The sequence below is a fragment of the Anoplopoma fimbria genome, chromosome 3 (assembly GCF_027596085.1).
Source record: "Anoplopoma fimbria isolate UVic2021 breed Golden Eagle Sablefish chromosome 3, Afim_UVic_2022, whole genome shotgun sequence".
NCBI lineage: Eukaryota > Metazoa > Chordata > Actinopteri > Perciformes > Anoplopomatidae > Anoplopoma > Anoplopoma fimbria.
The window spans coordinates 23,292,497-23,314,488 of NC_072451.1; the positions used below are offsets into that span (position 1 = coordinate 23,292,497).

A 21,992-nucleotide genomic window follows, 5' to 3' on the forward strand; every position below is an offset into this window, starting at 1 on the left:
CTGTAAGACACTATTGAGCCATTTGAGGGCATCAGAGATGGTGAAGCCCGGGAGCTTTAGATTTGAGTCAGTGGACTGCAGGGGGGAAGTTTGATCAGGATGGATTCTTTGGGGGGGATCAGTCATGCTTAGTTTTAGTGCATTCAGATATTTTTGCAAGGTTTTCAAGTGGCTGAAGAAGAATTCAATTCAATTCAGTTTATTTTGTTTAGCCCAGAATCACAAATTACAAATTTGCCTCAGAGGGCTTTACAATCTGTACACATGCGACATCCTCTGTCCTTCCCTCACATCAGCACAGGAAAAACTCCCCTAAAAACCCCTTTAACAGGGAGAAAAAAGGAAGAAACCTCTGGGAGAACGACAGAGGAGGGATCCTTCTCCCAGGATGGACAGAATGCAATAGATGTCATGTGTACAGAATGAGCAGCATAACAGAGATACAACACATTCAATGTATATGACATAAATGATTCATATAATAAGACTACTTATAATAACAGCAGCAATTATTATAGTAGAATTATAATTATGAAAATAGGGATAGTAATGTGATTAATAATAATAATGGAAGTAGCAGTGGGTGTCAGTCGGCTCACAGCAGGAGGCACGACTACGGTCCAGGTACCACAACGATTCATGGAAACCTGCAGAGCGAGAAAGCAAATCAAAGAATCAATTTGTCATATTATTTGCTGAGGTAAAAGTCACTGGCCATATGAGTAGTGCCAATAAAGCAAAAGGGGAAAGCCATATTGGGATTTGTCTGTTGTTATAGATACGGCAACATAATCATGAACCCTATCTAGTGTAGAAAAGACAGAAATCTTACCACCAGTCATTTTGGGTATGCTTTTGTCATACCCATCCCACATGCAAAATGTCCAGTGTCAACTCATTAAAATGGTTTGTGTGGACAGAGTGGGAGAGGCAGGGCAAATGCTGGGCGTGAAGCTGTGGAGTGGGTGTGAAAGTCTGAGTTGTGCCAGTTATGGGGGCTGTTATCATCATCATTTAAATACTGTTTTAGTTTGTTGTTTTCTATTGCCTTTAGTAGTCCACCCAATGACAATAATAAGATTAAGAAGCATCGTTGCTTTGTCAGATATATTTATTTCATTTCATTTACAAATAATAATGCAAAGATACAAAGACAGAAGCCTTCACACAAGAAAAATACATCAGGTACAGTTCGAACAGAAGCGTAATTCATCTTTTATACAGCACAGTACAGCCAACTTGGATTCTTTTGGTCAGATTTGACAGTTTAAATAGAAAACACACAATTTGAAGAACAAGGTTTCAACCACGTCATTTTTTAAAGGGTCAGGTCAAAAAAGTACCAACTTGCCAAGCTGCGCTGCAGAATGCTAGATTTTGCATATTCTATGAGCATAATGTTTCCTGTTGCTGCGAGCGTACTAATGGAGCGTAGTGCACCCCTTCACGGCAGTAAACTGTGTGTGTAATAGTATCACTGTTATCAGACACAAAAAAAACATTGTGTAACAATTTAGCTGCCATTGTATGAGGCTTGAACCAGCAGCGGGCTGTCCTCAAAATGCACACAAAGGATTCATAGAGTGGGTAACCCACTGAGTGACTGTGCACCACTATGACTCTGCTTCAGCTTCCTGATTCTGTTTATGTTTTAACATGTTGTGACACAAAGTCAATCTAAATATATATCTTTATCTATAAACATAGATATATAGCCTGACTGTACAGTATTTGTATCTGATATTTCTCATTTTATGTCTTACTGTATCTGTCTTTTAGCAGACAGTATGTATATAGTGGTATTCACTAAAATTAGTGTTTGACAGCAGATTAACAAAACAAAGCAAAACTGTATACTTAATTTAAAGCAAAATACAATATGTCAAGGTATTTTCTGAGATATTTTGAAATTCAGCATCATGCAGAAAAGAGATTCCCCAGTAAGTGGGTAGGATATGTCAGTCGCATCTCTTTAAATTATGCTGAAATAGTTTCTGTAATAATGTTCAATGTAAACAATGCATTGATACGTTCATAGTTGATATATGAAATAACTCGTACCCCAATACAATATTTTGGAGACAAAAGGAAAGGTTGTGTTTCAACAGTTAGAGGGATAAAATGTCTAAGTATTCTCTCATTTATGGCTGTTTTGTACTTTGGCTTTCTGGTTCAACTGTTGACTAACACTAAAAGGGAAAAGAATATACAGCGCAAATGACAGATTTACTATAAAACTAAATTGAATAAAATCTAAATAGTACCTATTCTGTTTAAAAAACCAAACAACCTCTGATAGCATGTAGCTGCTCATAGTAAGTACATAGAAAGTGGAATTTCTGAGAAATAAAAGGTGCTTTTAGGGCATCGAAATGCTTATAAATGAAGAAAAAAAATTGAATTAATTCACATAACTTCAAAACCTCATCAAATATAATGTATTATTTAGGGCATAGTATTGGAATTACATAACTGATTCACTGGTAAATCTAAATAGCAAAATAAGTTTGCTATTCTACACTGCAAGTTGTTCATATGTAGTCTGTTATTCCAGATACAGTATTTAACGGACATTTTTTTATGGAGAGTAAAACAAACATTGCTCTGTTGTAAACTCTTGTCACTGTAAACACTGGTATAATACCAATGGATGCCTGAACGTTGATGCATAAAAAGGTGGCAGTAACAGGCGACACATCTGAGCTATCTACATGAGCACAAAAAAATTAGAAAAACAGAAAATGGACCTACAAAGATTTCAGGCTCTCTATAAAGTCTGAGGTCCAGCAGAGAATATCGAGCCACAATGACATATTGCAGCACAGTATTTCTCAGTGCATTTTCTCACTTTGACATCATATCACATAAAGCACGAAAAACATTATGCCTACCATACAGCAATATACAAAGCTAGTCTAGATATACCATGACATAATAAAACTCTGTTGGTGTTGCACAGAAAATAAGCACATACAGAATATTGCAGTGTCAAACATAGTACCAAACAAAAGCTCCTACATGTGCATAAAAGGCTGATTACCATATTTCCGATGCTTTAGGCTTCACTTAGCGGATACATTAGCCTACACATGACGCTGAATTAAGATAGAACAAAGGACAACATTACCAAACAAGAAAAAACAAAACACTTTGACAAACAAAGTACTCCACCCTTGAAAGAAAATAAAACCCAAGCTGTAAAGGGGAAAACGTATAGTTATTCGTGCAGTCACAATATTATTTAAATAGGGGGAAGAGGAAAGAAAAGATCAAAACTCACAAATGTGATTCATCTAAAAAAAAAAAAAAAGTTTCATTTGAACAGATTTGTTAACTGACGTTTTTGATTTACATTTACGTTATCTGAGAATAATGGTGGGATATGCTGGCACTAGAGGACCTTGACGCACATCGACAGAAATAATGTTGCAGCCACAGAATTACCTTTTTCATAGTGTGGAATATTCATGAAAATGAACTTATATTGGGCCTTTTAGAAATAATTATATCTAGACTGAATTACCATAGAAATTCTTTAAAATGCTTTTCAGTGACTGATTTATCCTATCTGGCACAACATTGTGATAATATGTACATTTTAAATGTACTCATCTGAGAAATCACATTATACTCTACTTGCATCTTTAAATATTTTAATAATAAACTTTTTATTTGCAAATCGGTGATTAATTACACATATTTTTCTAGATCTATTTTCTCAAACCTGCTCTCAGTAGCATAAAGAGCTTCAGCACTGGACTGACACACCTCTGATCACCACTGTTCCAAAATACAAATGTTTTCCAAAATCCAGGAAAACTGCAACAGTAGACCACTAACAAAATATTCACTGATTAAGTAAAAACTCTTTTTAAAAATAACTATAATGTAATAGAGCTTTTTTTCATATTTTTTTTTTTTTTTTTAACAAGAAGGCAAGTTTAGTCAAAGACAGGGCACACAGGTCCAGTGCACATAACAGTCACAGGGGGGTTTGGTATATAAACTCTCATAAATCAGTGTTTTAAATTAATACATAAAGTGCAATATGAGAGATGAGACAGCTATGATCCACTCAAAAACAAAGAGGGTTTTTTAAAGAGCAAATGCTTGAAACCATAAAAATATAGAACCAACGGTCAGAGAAACATGGAACAGAAGGATAAAGGGCACAGACACACACAAGCATGACAAGAAAACGGATACTCAGTGTCACTGTAGTGCCAAAGAAACAAAAAAGTAATATATAAAACAGTATGCCACGTCTCCTTTGCAGGGAGAAAACAATAACAGGTGAAAATTATTTTTCAGTACATGAAGGCTAGATATAAGAGGCAATGAGGATGACAAGATGGCAACAACACAGCTGTACAGATGTGACCTAAATACATTCTCATTGCATCAACAATGCTGTTTTAGTATAGAGGCAGTTCAATTTTCTGGAAAAATATATATATTTCAACTACACTGAGGTCACATCTTTGGGAGTAATCAAGGAGAGCTTCTACTGTATGACACACGCACTGTCAGCATTTTCTCTACACCTTACTGGTCTGAAAAGAAAATGTAAAGAGTTTCAAAAGTATCAAAAGAAATATAGCATGGCACCATCGCTGTGCATTCCATAAGAAACTTGCACGTTGGCTTCCTTTTGAAAGGGTTCATTTATCTTTTTCACTTTACAGTCCTAAACCAATCGCTGTAGTTTTGCATAGATACCATTACGCAAAATCTAATCACATTCTGTACATGTAAAATATCTAACGAAACAAGCATGTAAACATCTATTTCATAACAAAGAACTCCTTAGTCGTTAAGATTTGACTGATGCATGAAAAACCATACGGTAGTGACAATGTATGAAGTGATGGATTAAGAACAGCGCACCTCAAAAATAAAATGCAACTGTGAATTATGTAAGCCAAACCACTTGTAAAACAGTTACAATGACTTGACAATTATTTTTTTTCTCATTTACATAATAGTAATCTTTGCATGAAAACCAAAATGTCAAGCTTTTAAGGCAAAACAAGTATGCACAGTGATTTGTGATTTCATGCATAACCGATGGTTGCTATTTACTATGGTTAAATCAAAATTCAGCATCTCCTGAAAATAACAAAATAGTGACTCATCATCACTCAAAACTTTAGAGGAAATTTCGAGCAAATCAAACCAGGCCCTACTTTGGCTTTTATGACAAACTAAACAGGGATTAGCACTAAATTGATATCCAAACTGAGTGTACTGCTGAGTGTGTGTGGCACAAAGGGAGGTTAAACTTGTGTTTTTCTCTGAGTCATCAAGCTACTCTGTGTTAACAGGTGTATGATACTGCAGATTGTTAAGGGTTTGCTCTGCAGACGTGGTTTAGTCAGTCATTGATGGAGAATATCAAACCAGCCTCCCTCTGCCCTCATGATATTTTCATCAAGCTCCCTCAAATGAAAACTAAACACCTAAATAAATCAAAATTCAAAGTGTCATTTGTGGTTGACACAACAATGAAGATCATTCATACCATAACTTTTCATCAGTCGTAACCCATCTTTCCAGTTTTCAAGGTTTCCAGTCTTTTTCTTTTAAATGCTCTCTTGCGGGGTTTGATTGAGTTGGTTGGCGTGAAATCGATGCTCTGCCCGGACGAGGACTTGACCAGCACCCTCCAGAAAGCTGCTCCTCTTGGTTTTCATCCTCTCAGATGCTAAGCCCCCCCCCCACTCCCTCGCCGCCCCAGGGCAGCAGCATTCACACACCTGAGCATGAGGTGGTGCGGTGATTAGAGCCGGTCAAGGCGAAACGCGTCCTCTGTGGCGGGGTCAGCAAGGACCATGTCCGGGTCATTTAGCATGTGCAGGCCATCAAGCGTCAGCGGGTCTATTTTAAGATCATCCAGTGGGAACTGGGAGTCGATATCGAAGCTGACATCTGTGGACAACGAGCCGGTCAGGTCCTTGGGCAGGCTGGGGGGAGACTCACTGCTCACTGAGCAGAGGCAAGAAAGAACATAAAAAAAATGTTATGTCATTATTATTATTTTTATCTCTTTGATGTTTCTAAGGGTTACAGTGGTGGCTTCCTGATTAAAATTAGAGAAGATATGATTGGCAGCAAGAAGAGACAGAATGTTTTTGTAATTTTCTGTCAGAGCCACGACATCTTAATTACACATTTCCGTTAACAACAGGCCGCTAATTTTATCAAACAACTGAAGGGAAAAATCCTTTTACATACAATTTCAATAGGTTTATTATATGTTGTTTACTTAGGAGGGTGATTGTGGATTGACTGAGTGCTCGGTCAGAATGTTGCATGTGCCCCCACTTAGAAGCAAGCTGGTAAATGCAGCCAAGTGTTGGGTATGTCAGTATGACAGCTATTTAGAGATTACCTGCGAATGTATTACTCTCCTATTGAAGGAGAGGCAGATTTAAAACAATGGCAGAACATTTGAAGCTAGTTTGTTGGGTATAACGGTAAAATCCAATGCATTTCTAACAGTCCTGCAATGAATCAGTGTCCGAGAAACTGTCACTATATTAAGATATACAAGCAAATATGAAGCACAAGCTTTATTCTGGGATGTGATTTTGGAAATCTCTACGAAAGGTTTTTGACAAAGCTAAAGCCACTTGCTGTACACCTTAAGTGAGCTACATCAAACGACCAAGCAGCACCTGTGAGAATGATGTTGGGGATGTTGCCATGGCTGCTGTAGCTCAGCTGCTGCTGGTCCTGAAGGTTGCAATGGCCAGTCAAACCCATCATAAGCGCCTGGGAGTAGTTGAGGGTGGAGGTCTGGTTATACAGGCTGTCCGAGCTGATGGGGGTTTCCATCATGTTGAACTGCTCCAACTGGCAATCAAAACATGAAGAAATATCACAGCTGCTGCACATGTAAAAGATCCAAAGCAAGATCAGACTGAGAGCAGAGCTAAACATTTAGGCTTTGCCTGACACGGCCAGAGTCTGTACCTGTTGTGAGAGAGCACTGGCCTGAATGGACGGGAGCTGCTGGTCGTAGAAGTCTGCAAACACGCTGCCCAGTATGGAGTTATGCTGCAACAACAAACATGCCAAATATGTTTATTTAGACTCTGATAAAAAAAAATAAAAAAATCTCCCAGTGTGGAGCATCAACTATGAACATACTTCATCCAGGCTGCAGGAGTTATACAATTAACATACAATGGGGAATATGTAAAAGACACAGTCAAAGCAGCAACAATACTAGAACAACAAGTACCACCTCACAACATCTGGAAATGGAATTCCTTGGGTTGAGTAGCTTGAGTTTACCAATTCACAGTCGTCCGTTTGTGTACGATACAATATTTGTGTATATTTTGCAGAGATGCTGTGCAAACGTTAAAACAGCTTGAATGTAAAACGATGGCACACACACAGAAGAAGCAGTTAACATGTAATAAACACATAATTCAATTGTTTCATTTTCAATGGGTGTTTAAAGCAAGAGACAGACGACAAACATGTGACAACCCATTGAGGAATTTATAGTCTGCTGTTTTAATAATAAATGCAGACTAAATCAGTCCCTGCAATATTTGCAAACCTTGCAGTATTTACAGAATTTGCTGTGATATCAGCAGGCATCCACTATCACAAGAAGTAGTGCATGAATATTTCATAAAGAGAGCTACTTACAAGATAAGCGTCAATTCTGCAGCATTGTCCAATCTCTGCACTTAAATATAATAAGAATATTATTGAAAACCTGCAAAAATATATATTTTGGTGGATAATAACTGACTAAATAAATGACTAAACAAATGAATAAAAAGTAAGGGACTTGATTAATTATATGAATAAGAACCATTCCATAGCATCATCCCAAAGGTCAGTACAGACTAACAACTCAACACCAAATGTCTAAAATCTGTCAGCTTAAGATAAGGATGCAGACTTTGAAAAGGCAACTCCTTCCATATGAGTTTCCTCTGCTGCCTTCTGGCCTTGGTGTTTTAATTAATAAAATCCAAAATGGAGAGAAAATAAAATCCCCTTTGTGACTTTATTCTCCCTCTACCGACTCATCCAGTGCAAGCTAATTCTCTTCAAGTTCCTCATTTCAATGTCCTCACTGACCCAGCGACAGAAATCCTCCTATTTCATCGTGGCCTCTTAATGTATAAGTAATTGGATCATATTCTCAGCCCGTGCTCCTCCTAGTTCAAAACCAAATTATCTGTGTGTGCTGCAGATGTCCCCACAGGGCAGAGCAGGATAATAGAGCGCACAGCCTGTCAGCTGTGGTTTAGCCCATGGATAACCGTAGCGCTACGAGTGAGCCACTTCAGCTCAGGTCAGAGCTGGGCAAGCAAACAACTGGACAAACATGTAAAAAACAAATGCACGCACACACACACACACACACACACACACGCCACATTTCTCTTTTACTGCATCTCAAACACACACAAAGTCACACTTCAGTAGAAGAAAATGCTTATTTTAAATGCTAGCTAACCCTTTGGTTGAGCACAGAATCTAAATCTCTACATAATATACATTTTAACGTGTAATTCAAGGTTTTATTTTGGAAATGTTAAACTGAAAGCAGTTAATGAGTTACAATGTCAGGGTTTCAAATCTCAAATGCTAATACTGAGTCTGACACAGAATAACAGCCCTGATCCATGTTTACCTTGGGTGCGTTTAGTTTATCTTAAAGCACCACCCTGCAAGCAAGGTTCAGTTTGTTGAGATTCAACCACGAGAATGATTAGCAGCTTCTCCTAAAAAAAAACACTTCAAGGGGGTGGGTTACCATCTCTCTTCCCACACTACTTTAAATCCCCATGCTGATGCTAAACCACAAAAAACACAAAGATCTGATGAACATAAAAAAAACTCCAATACAGTGTCTTAGAAAGCAAAACTGGGGAGGAAACAGTGGAGATGCAACGCAAATACCACAAAAGCAGCAGAGAAGGAAGGTTGGGGACACAGCTACAGAACAACACATCAATGACACTGAGTGCTTCAAGAGACTGGGGGTCAGATCTGGGCAAAATAGGGACTTCCTCATGTTTATAGCATTTATTACTGTCATCATAGCATGACATGGTTTTAAACATTTTTAATTTGTTCTATATCATTTATCTTCCAGATATGTTTCCTGCAATTCTTGACAATGTAAAGCTTGATTTTCTTTTATCATAGTTTAACCAATAACAATAATTATGGTGTTATGTATGTTGCAAAACTTCCACTGAGAAAAACACCTGTGATTTACTTGCTATGACAGCTGTGAAAAGGGTTTACTGTTAAGCATACTAATAAATCTCATTGTCCTTTTTAGAGAAGTAAAGTAAATAATTAAAACAAGGAAATAAATAAATTGCCTGTTTTGATTTGGGGTTTTTTCTTTGCCCAGATCTGCTAATGTCAACACAATACAAGCAGCTGTAGGAGGGCAGCCACAGAGTCCTACTCGGCAACGATAACCACAGGACTACGATGCAGGGGACGGTGACGTTTAAACAGAGCGAGCCAGCAGCTCACTGGTTCACACGCCCTTACTTGAGGGGAACCTCCAGGTGAGAAGCCTTGATTGGAGACAGGGGAGGTTGGAGACTGATTGGCAGAGGATCCGACCCTACTGCGGTACTGTTGAAGGGACGAGGCCTGATACAAGAGGATACGTTGGAGTTATTCACATTGGAGGATGTTCTTTATTGGCGTCCGTGTGTGTCAATGTCCTCATACTGGATATGGAGCTTTGCTTGTATTACTGTAGGTTAGCCGGTATACCTTTTGCCAGCCTGACCTGAGGAATCACTTATATATTGATTCACTGTTTTTAACGGGTGTAACCCAGCATACTAGTATCGAATGCTGATATACAGCAAAATTAAAATAATTAAAGTAATGAGCACAATGTACCGCATGTCACATTAATGCATTAATAATACTGAAAAAGAGCTGGGAGACACACCGAAAGCTGCGGGGGATTAATTAGGAGAGGAAAAATGTTGCCAACAAACCAAGTTAAGGGAGTGAATATTGTAAAACCGGATGATCAGAGAGAACACTCTCTTTTGTTCTGTTCTGTCATGTCTGCTCTTTTAAATCTTCTCATCCAACAAAACAAAATAATAATATTTGCATATACTAAAAAAATGATTTCTATTCGCATCACAATATCAACTTGACCTAAGCAATACACAACCATAACTGTGGAAAGAAAATAAAGTTACTATCATAGCAAATAAAAGATACACTATCAAATCACTTAGATTTAGACATGCACAAACAAGATTGATAATCTCTTATCACTCAAAAGCCAATAGAAGTTCAAATCTCCCCATTCCTAATCAATTAATAGAGATACGATATCAAAATATTTGTAGCATGTGATAGAGAAGTGATAAAGTAGTTCAAGGCCTCTAGATACATATATAAACTAGAGCAATTATCATTTATGGAGCAGACCTGTTTGAACTCTCATGAAACTGAAAGAAGTATTTTCCATTATCTTGCTCTGACTGGATTTGCTTTAGACCTCATACCTACATCTTAGAAATGGAGTCAAACATCTAAACCCGCCTCTAAAAAAAACAAAGTGATACGTAATAAAAGCTGAGGAGTTTTGAATTTGTGGTTAAATGAACAGAACTAATCTTGTGTCTTTCTGTGTTTTCTCACAATGTTTCACTTGACCCCACGCTGCAGTAAGTGAGACCAAGAGAGCGTAGGCTACTTCATTATTTCTGCAGTAATCCAAACACGTTCCCACTGCAGCAGAAGAAGAGCAGCACGAGCCAAAATCTGAAGGACGCGCAGTGCCTAGCAAGAGCATTTAGATTCCTTGATGTTTTGCACATTGTTTTGTGCTTTGATTTAATTAATTTGTACATTGCAAACAAGTAAAGAAATATGGGCAAACAAAAGCAAAGTAAAGAAATATATACAACTTCGACTTTCCACCATAAATTCACTCTGGAACCACAGTTGAATACCTTGACAGTTCAGTGTGTATCTACGAGACCAACGCATTGATGCCATCAGAGGGCACAATTTCAGGAAGGAAATGCAAACCAACCAGGAAAAAACAGTCATCACTTTGATTGCACTGATATGATACAGACAGACGCGTTCACTGCTTACCGTGTTCATGTCCATGGTCATGTTGGCTTGTGACGACGTCTGGTTGTCTGACGGGGAGCAGGAGTTCATGGAGGACGACAGCTGGACCAGACCTGTCTGCTGGGAAATAAAGAGCAGGGTTATAAATAGATACAGACATGTTGTAGTCATCAAGTATGACTTTAAAGTTTTAATATTGGCTTATCACAGATTAAGTTCATCACTATCTGCTTTTATAGTATGTAGGCATGTAAAATAAATGAGCGATACATAAATGGCTACAGGGTAATCATACATGTATTCCTACTGTTGTTGTTGACAATTTATTGTTTATCAGTGTCAATATCCTAAATATCTTGTACATGTGTTTGACTACAATGCTTTCATAAATACACTTGAGGAATCCAGTTTTTAACTGTTGTTTACATTATGTGTTTATGTCAACATGTGTCACTAGTAGAATTTTTAAAGCTCAAATATTTATAACTGTATAAAGGGAACATAACATTACTCAGAATAAAACATCATAGAGGCCTCATGTTTTAACTCACGACCAAATCAACAAATCATGTTTCGAATCATTATTTTATTATTCATGTAACTGCTGCTGCTGTACTTCAGAGCAAATCTTCATCAAAGCTTTTTTTTTTTCATGAAATGTTGATCCGAGGATAGTTAAGTGCTTCCACAGCGCCAATGCAAATTGATGGATTTGAGTGCTACATCTTAATGAGCAGATCAATTTTTTTGCTTTTACTTTCTACATCAATTTTCTCTTGTGGGAACTCTGCAGGTAGTCAGTGAGAGAAAGACCGTAGGGTACAATTTCTTAGTTTTGTTTTGTTGTTGTTTATTCACAATCTGCCCACATCTGGATGCTGTTGATGCAACTATAAAAAGCATTTATTGAAAGCGTTTGGATTTGAGATCTACATTTGGGTTATAAAAATCCCTTACACATGAATATATTTGCAAAGAGGATGATTTTTGGCACTTAAAACAGTGTGTTTGTATTATACCATTTTGCATTAAACAGCAGTGATTACAATTTAGCTTTCCAAAGTAACTACAATGTTGATGCATTAACACTGCAATAATTGGAAATTATGCCACGTAAGTAGTTGCATGTAATTTACAACGTAGTTGAACGGAATAGTTGTGATTGCAAGAATGAAGGAACTGAATGATTGAGTGCCGGAGAGAAACTCACTTGCTGGCTCTGGTGGCTCTGGGACGACGGCTGCTGGTTGAAGAAGGCATACTGGGACAGCTGCTGCTCAAGGTTCATGGCGTTGATGGCCGCCTGGGGGAGCACAGCAACATATAAGATGTGCACAGTTGATTGATTTCCCCTTTATAAGCTAAAAATCTATCTTTAAAATCATTCATTTTATACAGACCTATTGAAAAATTGCTTATTCATGGCATTTGTACAGCACAAACTTAACCTCATAACCCTAACACAACAAAATCAATGTGAATGTAAATCGCCGGGAAGTGTCTAAACTAAATGGTATCAGAAATCCATTAGACGTGCCTGATTGGTTTTCGTAGGAGAGCCGAGGTCATGGCACAGAGCACTCAGCTGTACCTGAGAGAGAGTGAGAGGCGGAGATGTTGGTGAGAGCTGCAGGTTCTGGTGCTGGTGGGAGTCTCCTGCATTCAGGATGAGAGGAACCATGTCGTCCTGCCCAGACTGCATTTCCATGGTTACTGTGGGCTGAGAGGTGTTCACTCCTACCCAGCACACAGAAAAAGGAAAGAGATTTTTAAAAGCACACAAAGAGTCATAAAGACATTGGCATTGTGCTAAATGTTCAAACGAAAGTAATTCATATCCGGTACATATCTTTGGAAAAATCCAAAGTTTTCTATGTTATAGCTTAATTACATTACATTACAGTCATTTAGCAGATGCTTTTATCCAAAGCGACTTACAATCAGTAGTATATTACATATCATTCACCCATTCACACACTGATGACAGGCTACCATCAAGGTGCCACCATTTAACTAACATTCATGCAACATCCAGTCCACACCGACGGCAAGCCTTCGGGAGCAACTTGGGGTTAAGTGTCTCGCCCAAGGACACATCGACTGCCGAAGCCGGGTATCGAACCACCGACCCTCTGATTGGAGAACTACCTTACTCTCCACTACGCCACAGCCTTAATGTGAGCTGATGTGACCACTGTCAGTACTGTTACCTTGCGTGCTAGCCATGGTCTGTGTGTTGTTTGAGGAGCTGAACGTGGTGCCAACTGCATCATCTGAGTCGAGCGGGGTAGGCAGCGGAGGAGGAAACTGGATGTTGGTCAGGTCAGGGAGAGAACCGCCAGTGTTGTGGGCTACTGGTTTTAGTGAATTGGTCAGCTGCTGGTCCGGAGACGGGAATATGCTGCAGAAAACAGACGGTTGCCGTGATCTTGTTGGTAATACACCCAGCTGGCTGATGTCAATGACGAAATGAAGGCACAGAAACCTAAATACTAAGCATCTTATTACTGAGCAACACTTGGAAATGTTTTCCAATACAAACAACTCCAGAGATATTTGGACATCATGCATTTGGCCAGTGGTGCTTTTTGCAAACGCTTTGCCTCCAAGCTGTTGTTGCTTTGGCGGAGTAAATGGAAATGATGTTTAATTAGTCAGATGGTTTCAATTTAAAGCTATTTTGTATTCATAGGTTGCGTTCATCGGATCTTAATTTGAAGCAGCCTTTGCATACTTAAACACCATTTACGCCATCCATGATAAAAACTTAGGAAAACCTTTCCTCACACTAGTTCCACACAGGAAAAACAAGAAAATACTCACTGGATCCCTGGGACTTTGCACTGTTTGGACCTTGAAATGTTCTACAGAGAAAATAAATTGAGTATTTTGATGAACATAGATGAAAGCTGATCGAGAAAAACATGTATGTGCATGGAGAACAACCACCTTTTTGCACTCCCAGTTCTGGTTTTGTCCATCTTCTTCAGACTCTTGTTTAATTGCTTCAGCCCCTGGTACAGTGAGCAGGAGAACTGGAGAGATGGAAAAATAACAAAAAAAAGTCTCCTTAAGTCTCCTGGGTTTACGGATGTCCAGACTGTTTGAGCTTATAATAATCACAGCCCATATGTCCTCGGTTAATATGATCAAGACAAGAGGACTAAGATGAAAGCAAGGAAGAAAAATGAAAGGGACATGAATGTGATATTACGATAGCAAAAAGATAAAAAAAATAAAAAACATAAATATTGAATGGCAATAATGAAAAAAAACGTATCCAAAGAAATCATAGTCAATCGTAGTGCTCCTGATATTGAAATATCATTCATTGGTAGTAAAATTCACCCGACACTTGGATGAACTCCTCCTTTTACTCCTCTGCATTCTTAGCCACATTCAGACCCTGTCATCACAAACGGTGGTGCACTCAACTAAACCACCAAGAGAAAGCAGCAAAATACCACAAAAAATGAACAGGCGTACAACAAAACAGCCCCACCCACCAACAGCTTCTGCAGATAATAAGAGGACGAGACCTGATCCGCCTGGTTAAGACCTGGCTCTTTAGAAACAGACCTGATTAACAACTCAGTTCATACAATATGTTTTAACTGAATACTATTGAGCTTGTAGTAATACGGCATTACACAAATCTCAAGCTACTGGTCTGCATTTCACCAATAGCATGTTACTGAACATGTTTTTATATATCCAGACTTCCTGGAAGTTACCTCTTTTTGGCTGGAACTCCTGTGATCCTCCAGTGAAAGAGGCCTGTTGGGCCGGAGTTAATGTGCTCTGGTGCAGTGCTGAGTCAGAGTTTGTCCTGCAGCACAAGAATAATAATAATAATAAAATAAATCACACACTGCATTGTATAGTAAAATCTAAGAAAGACATACTTTCTATTTATCACTCTAATAGAGTGATGAATAGCACTAATAGGGTGATGAATAGCACATAAAAACAATCTTATATGAGTTCAAGTTTTAAACCAGGTAGAAACTAGAGTTGTAACAAATAGTCGACTAATCGATTAGTTGATTGAAAGAAAAATATCACCAACTGTTTTGTTTATTGGTCAAGTAGTTTTTGGTGTTTTAAGCGTGTTTTTAAGTGTTTTAATCGTATGACTTATGTCATATTAAACTGATTTGTGTCGGACTGACCAAACAAAACATTATATACATAAAGATAGACATTTTTCACCATTTTCTGACATTTGATAGACCGAACAGATTAAGGTTGAATATTATGCGCTGATTAATTTAAGCAAATACAAAAGTCATATAATCAACAAAATAAACAAACAGTGCAAAGCAGTGTGGTTCAAATCAGAATTATTAAGTTTAAATATGATCATAATTAGTAGAAAACACTAAAGTACAAGAATTCTTCCTTATCCGATAGGAGGGTCCAAGGACAGAAGATGTTGTCTGTTGTACAGATTATAAAAACCCCTGGGGCAATTTTGTTATATTGGGCTATATAGATAAAATTGAATTGAATAGAATAGGATGTACAGTCGTGGCTGGCCCCATGTTTCATCCCTTGAGGCTGTCTTACCTCCTCCAGCTGGTATCAGGTGGTGGTGACAGATATACTGAACCATATGGACAGCTGTCAATGTGAGAGCGCAGGTTAAGAAAATACAGCTGGAGACTGGAAGTCTTGGCACATTCAATCCATTCACAGAAGCGATGAAATTAAGAAGCACAGTGCTGGTGGTTTCTAAAATAAACCAGCAGTAAGTTGTAAAAGTGAAACATAATGAGCAGTGAGCTTAACATCCCGCTCTGATATTTGTCGAGGCTTAATCTATAATACTGACTGGCTCAGTACATGCTGCTTATTACAAATACAGTCAGAATTTGGCTTTAATTAATTGCAAGCCGAAGTCGTTAACAAGCAGGCAATACACAAGTTAAATAATTCTAAAGCTATAGAAACAATTGTAACATATAATACAGTATATATATACTGTAATCTGTGAGCAACATTTAGGCACGCGTGTGATTGGAGTTAAGAAATCCTACATAACAACATATTATATCTTCTAAAGTTATATAATCTCATATTAGCCCAGTAATCCTATGCAGAAACAAGGAGCACCTGCTCATTAACTAGATTAAATTTAACATATTCAATCCACAGACAAAATCTAAATATAACTGTTCCTATATCAATATTTGGATATTCATATTAATTGGTAACCTAGTTCTACAGCACAGGTATGAGTCAAAAGATCCTTCACATTCACACAGGTGTTTTCACTTATGCTGCCTGATTAGAGCCCTTCTATAGACTGTGTGGGTTTGAACAGACTGAGTTTGGTTAACATCTCCTTAAAGCTAATTTTAGGGCGGTACAACTTACAACATTGTTATTCTTACTATAAGAAAGAGTGACATTAAAGGTCTATTCAACCAGAATAATCAGAACCATGGACAGTTTTCTGCCTAAAATACTGCATCTAACCTCAGTATCTTCATAAACAGCATAATAAACAGACGGTATTAAAGGATATCTGGCGTCCATGTTTGTCAATAGAAAGGGGCTTCTGGTGGGGTGATGTGATGCGGCTCCTGTCCCGGTAGACTCTGTCCACCAGCCCGTGGTGTCGCGTCGACCTGTTCGTGTCCAGCCCTGAATTCTAACAAACAAACAAAGAAAAATGATACGTAACAGCATAACATTCCAGTTCCAAGTCACCTTTTTTTGCGTGTACATAATAACATCAGTCCGCTGTATTGGACAGTACTGAATATGAAATCAAACACAACTTAATCCTTTTTATTAAAAAAGGATACATTTCTTGAGTAATAATTACATAGAGTAAAAATTAAAAAAAATGTGGAAATTATGCAGCAACACTATAACGAGGATTTTATCACGAAAAGCAGTTTGCATTATTTTTTTCCATGAAATAATACATATTATTGTCATTACATACAACCTTGAAATCCTTATTCTTTTTTTATTTTTCTTGACAAACTTGATAAAAATATATTTTGCTAACTGTTCCTTCTGTCTTTGAAACTACAATAAAAAACACTAAAGAAAAAAAACTGTATTTCTATTATCTTAACTGCTGTTTGTTCATTTAATGTGGCTTAGAGACAATGAAGACAAGCACAAACCTGTGGCCCCTTTCACATGAAATATTAACATTTTGTGTTAAAAAAAAAACAACCCTTTATTTCATAAATAGTAACACCAGCATCATCCATGGTTGATAAGTGGAAGTGGATTGTGAAAGCAATATATGAAGTTCATAGTTATGGTTACATTCTCTTTTTCAAGACTTTGGACACAATGTTTATTAAAAATGCTGTGTTATTTTGACATAGAGCTCTTTTGTAAAACAGACACATATAGTGTAGACTGTGTGTTTGTATATTTACTCTGCCTTCGGCCATTTATTCTAAACAGAGTGCTCTTGCTGCTTACATATGTAAACATTAAGTATGTCACTTCCTGTGTAGAGTGCTTAACCCAGGAAACAAGAATCTCATTAACCAGCTGTTTAAAAAAGCAAATGTAAACATTTTTATAGAGCGGCCACGGGGCTGAATAAATAAAGCAGGATATTACTAAGCCACAGAGATGGGCAGAATGGGTATTCATTTATATGGCACAGCTGTGGGTGATTACTGTAAAACAAATCCTGGTACAAATTAAATGTTCATTTGACAACATTCAATGCAAATCTATTACTCTGCACCAACACAGCAGCTGCTGAAAAGATGGAAAATAATAAAGAAAACACAAGTAATCCCTCACCTGAAAAGCCATATCCATAGTGCTGTTTCCAATCTGATTGACATTTGGCAAAGATCCTCCATAGTACTGCACACGGTTCGGTCCCAGCTGCAAGTACTGAGTTTTCTGCAACTGTAGCTGGAATCAGAGCAACACCAGGTAAGACAAGTGTGAACTTTAAAAAAAGAAAAAATTCAGTTTCTCAGGCAAGTTCAGGCTCCAGTGACAGAAAAACAACAAACTGGCTTGAAACACACAACAGGCCTACATCAACAAGATGAAGTGAATAATATAACTAATAACGACAGGAAAACTTAAGCTAAATGTTGCAGAGGGGGACATTTATACACCTTTGTATTAATCCAACCTCAATCACATGTCTTATAATTGTGTGATGTGTTTTACAGCCGGCAAAACTGAAACCACCATGCTTGAGAATTTCCCCGCTGCGGGACTAATAAAGGATTATCTTATCTTATCTTATCTTATTGATGTTTTCTGTTTTGCTAGACATCTTCTGGCAAAGTTTGATGCAGGATGCTACAGTTGCAGCAGTCATCACAGCGGTGCAATGGGAATTGAATACATTTTACATCTACATATGAGATTCTTTAGGCAGAAGCAAAGCTTGTCAGAGATAATTCAACATGGACCAAACACGCACATGGTTGAATTTCCAAAAGTGTTCTCATGCCTTTCAACAGTGTTCTTATCCTAAAGCAACATCCAGTTCCATTTCCCATTTGAGAACTCAGAACTGGTCAATTACATTTTCTCACGCAAGCCCACTGCTCACTGTTTGCAGGGCAGAAAATCAAATAATAACAATTACTACACCTGCATAACTGGTGTAGTTTGATAAGCCTTTGACCTTAGAGTGCATCTCTTTAGCCAAGTTGTACCTACTCTGAGGACAAATTATTAATTATTGTAACATTTCGGGATCAGGAAGAGGACAATGCAAATATTTTCAACCACAGCGAGACAGGAACAGAGAGAAGAAAGACAGGGAGAAGGTGGAGGGGAGAGGCAGGGGACAGTATGAAAATTATGAGAACTCTAAACCAGAAGCCCACTTCCAACAGGTCGAACAGACAAGAGCTTCCTTCTATTTGACAATGCATTCAATTAAAATTAAATCTATATGAACTCTCTGACAAGACGTGTATCCTGAAATACATGGTCATTCTGACGTAACTGAGTCATCAGTTAGTTTGTTGAAAATTAAACAAATAAACTACAATTTTGCAATTTTATAGTTGTAGTCGTATACCTGGAAGAAATCCACACATCTGCTGAAGCTTCACTAGAAGGACATTTTGACTTGTCATAGTAGGAAAAGGCACAGGTGGCACTAATAACAACAACACACTGGCATGCACCACACCAGGACACTGACACCAAAGCAGCTAAATGGAATCCAGCCATCACTGATTGTATTATTTACACCTGCGCATTTCCTACTATGATATTCAAAATGTTTTCTGTGGAAAAGACTCAGAGGAAGAATGTACTTTTATTAGATTTTTAGCCTTTTGGTCAGAGTAAATGTGCAGTTTTAAGACATAGAAATAGAATAAAATAACCCTGTAGCAGTAAGGTAACATAAGATGGCAATAAGATGTATTCTGATATGTTTTTGCACATTCCTCTTCTACATATTGACAGTTAAAAAAACACACAACAAGCACTGCGATAGCTCCATGTCTGCTGTGGAGTTATAATCTGTCTACCCATCGTGCTTTCACCCAGCAGCTAGTCAGCACTGAATCCCTGCCTCGGAAGGATTTATTTTGGAGGCCTGCACTGTATGTGGCTTAAATTTCGACATAATCTGCCAGCTTCATCTTTGGTGTAAATGTCTATCGTCACGTTGCAGTGCACACAGGCCTGAAGACCTGTCAGACAAGTTCACTTCACCGCATATCACTACCGTACACACCACAAACACAGCCAAGTATTTGACATTACACATATATATACGTTCACATTACAGTGGGGAACATCTGTATTAATCGGCTTTATCTCTAAAAGAACGAGATGAGGAGGAAAAACCATCGCTGCAGTGGGACAAAATAATGTAATAACTTTTTCGGAAGAGGGATCCTAACATCCATATCTACATTACAGGCCTGTCACCTCCTGCCAGCTCTGTTGGTGGGCAGTTGTGGTGTAAAAAACCGGCTCCAGCTGGCAGGAAGGGTCGTTTGTTATTGTTTACCTACGCTGCCCAGGCTGCGTGCGGCTCCGCGCTACAAATGCATATTTGACAGCTCGATGAAAACAAACGAAGAAGAGGTGGGAGGTAAAAGGGGGGAAACACGGGATGCGGCGTCGTTACCCTCGCTGCCCGGGTAATGCTGAGGTCTTTCATCACTTCTTCAAACGCCGCCGTCTCCTCCGCCTGCTTCTGGTTATGCAAAGCGATTTTCTCGCTGAATTTCCGCGGATTGTTCGAAGTCGCCATGTTTCGCTCGTCTGCTCCGTTTTCCTTCAACGGTCAGCGTCAAGACACACGGGACGAGGACGGACCACTTCCGGTTTGGAGAGGGTAAAAATAAGTGGAACAAAACAGCACAGAGTAGATAAGATAAGATAAGATAAGATAATTCTTTATTACAGCAGCATAGAGTTAAAGTGCACACAAGAGACATAGTAGAAGAAAGACAAGATAAAAATAAAAATTAACTAAAAATAGTATTATAAAAAAAACAAATATTTTAAAAAATTTTAAGCAATAAAAACAGTAGAAAAACACAATAACTATTATTGCACAGTGTTTTTATTGTCATGTGTCATGTGGTCTGCTGGGAGCAGTGGTTGTGATTTAAAAAAATAAAAATAAAAAAACAAGTATTATAAATAAGCAATAAAAACAGTAGAAAAACACAATAACTGAAATATAATATTTACAGACAGAAAAAAACTATTTTAACTATTATTGCACAGTGTTTTTATTGTCATGTGTCATGTGGTCTGCTGGGAGCAGTGGTTGTGATTTAAAAAAATAAAAAAAAAATAAAAAAACAAGTATTATAAATAAGCAATAAAAACAGTAGAAAAACACAATAACTGAAATATAATATTTACAGACAGAAAAAAACTATTTTAACTATTATTGCACAGTGTTTTTATTGTCATGTGTCATGTGGTCTGCTGGGAGCAGTGGTTGTGATTTAAAAAAATAAAAATAAAAAAACAAGTATTATAAATAAGCAATAAAAACAGTAGAAAAACACAATAACTGAAATATAATATTTACAGACAGAAATTTTAACTATTATTGCACAGTGTTTTTATTGTCATGTGTCATGTGGTCTGCTGGGAGCAGTGGTTGTGATTTAAAAAAATAAAAATAAAAAAACAAGTATTATAAATAAGCAATAAAAACAGTAGAAAAACACAATAACTGAAATATAATATTTACAGACAGAAAAAAACTATTTTAACTATTATTGCACAGTGTTTTTATTGTCATGTGTCATGTGGTCTGCTGGGAGCAGTGGTTGTGATTTAAAGTTTTAAGGTTGTTGACCACCATAGAGGGACAGACCATGCTGACAGGATTGTTGTTGTGCATAAAATGCTGCTAGGAAACATTGACATGCTTTGCCTTTGCTCTATTATACCTTTTATATTACACCTTTCAGATAAAGATGTAGCCCCAAGGTCTTTATATAGCAAGATTAAAACAACACACACGAATGAAAAAAAGACAACAAGAGATACAATGTTGTAAGACTGACAATTACAACAATAAAATGTTGAAAATAAATAAAACTCAATAGAATAAAATAAAAAATAATTTAACACTTCAAAAAAATAACTCAGGCTATATTGCTCAAAATCAAAATACAGATACAAAAAAATATTTAATTTCCTTTTAAGAGACAGCTTGCCAGTGTTTTCCAAAATTGAGTTGCATAAAAAGAGAAGGCACTCTCCCCAGTAGGCCTGTCCTTCTTTTATGGGACAAATATATTTTTATAGTTTAGCTTGCTCATTCATAAGCAACCTTCAGCCCTTTACAACACTTAGTAGTGAAGCTGTGACCAGCAAATGCAGATATTACATTACATTACATTACAGTCATTTAGCAGACGCTTTTATCCAAAGCG

At 37.6% G+C, this 21,992-nt stretch overlaps 1 protein-coding gene across 1 annotated transcript; it reads right to left on the reverse strand.

Annotated features, from left to right (window-relative positions):
* Window positions 1-515: 515 nt before the first annotated feature.
* Window positions 516-20,341, reverse strand: crtc1a (CREB regulated transcription coactivator 1a). Its single transcript, XM_054596498.1, has 15 exons — window positions 20,216-20,341; window positions 17,896-18,012; window positions 16,640-16,765; window positions 15,679-15,740; window positions 14,844-14,938; window positions 14,059-14,144; window positions 13,933-13,973; window positions 13,320-13,510; window positions 12,701-12,846; window positions 12,320-12,412; window positions 11,131-11,229; window positions 9,544-9,648; window positions 6,976-7,059; window positions 6,678-6,855; window positions 516-5,985 (listed from the first exon to the last, which is right to left on the reverse strand). The coding sequence occupies exons 1-15, from the start codon at window positions 20,339-20,341 to the stop codon at window positions 5,780-5,782; spliced, it is 1,755 nt and encodes a 584-aa protein (XP_054452473.1). The 3' UTR covers window positions 516-5,779.
* Between the last annotated feature and the right edge of the window lie 1,651 nt (window positions 20,342-21,992).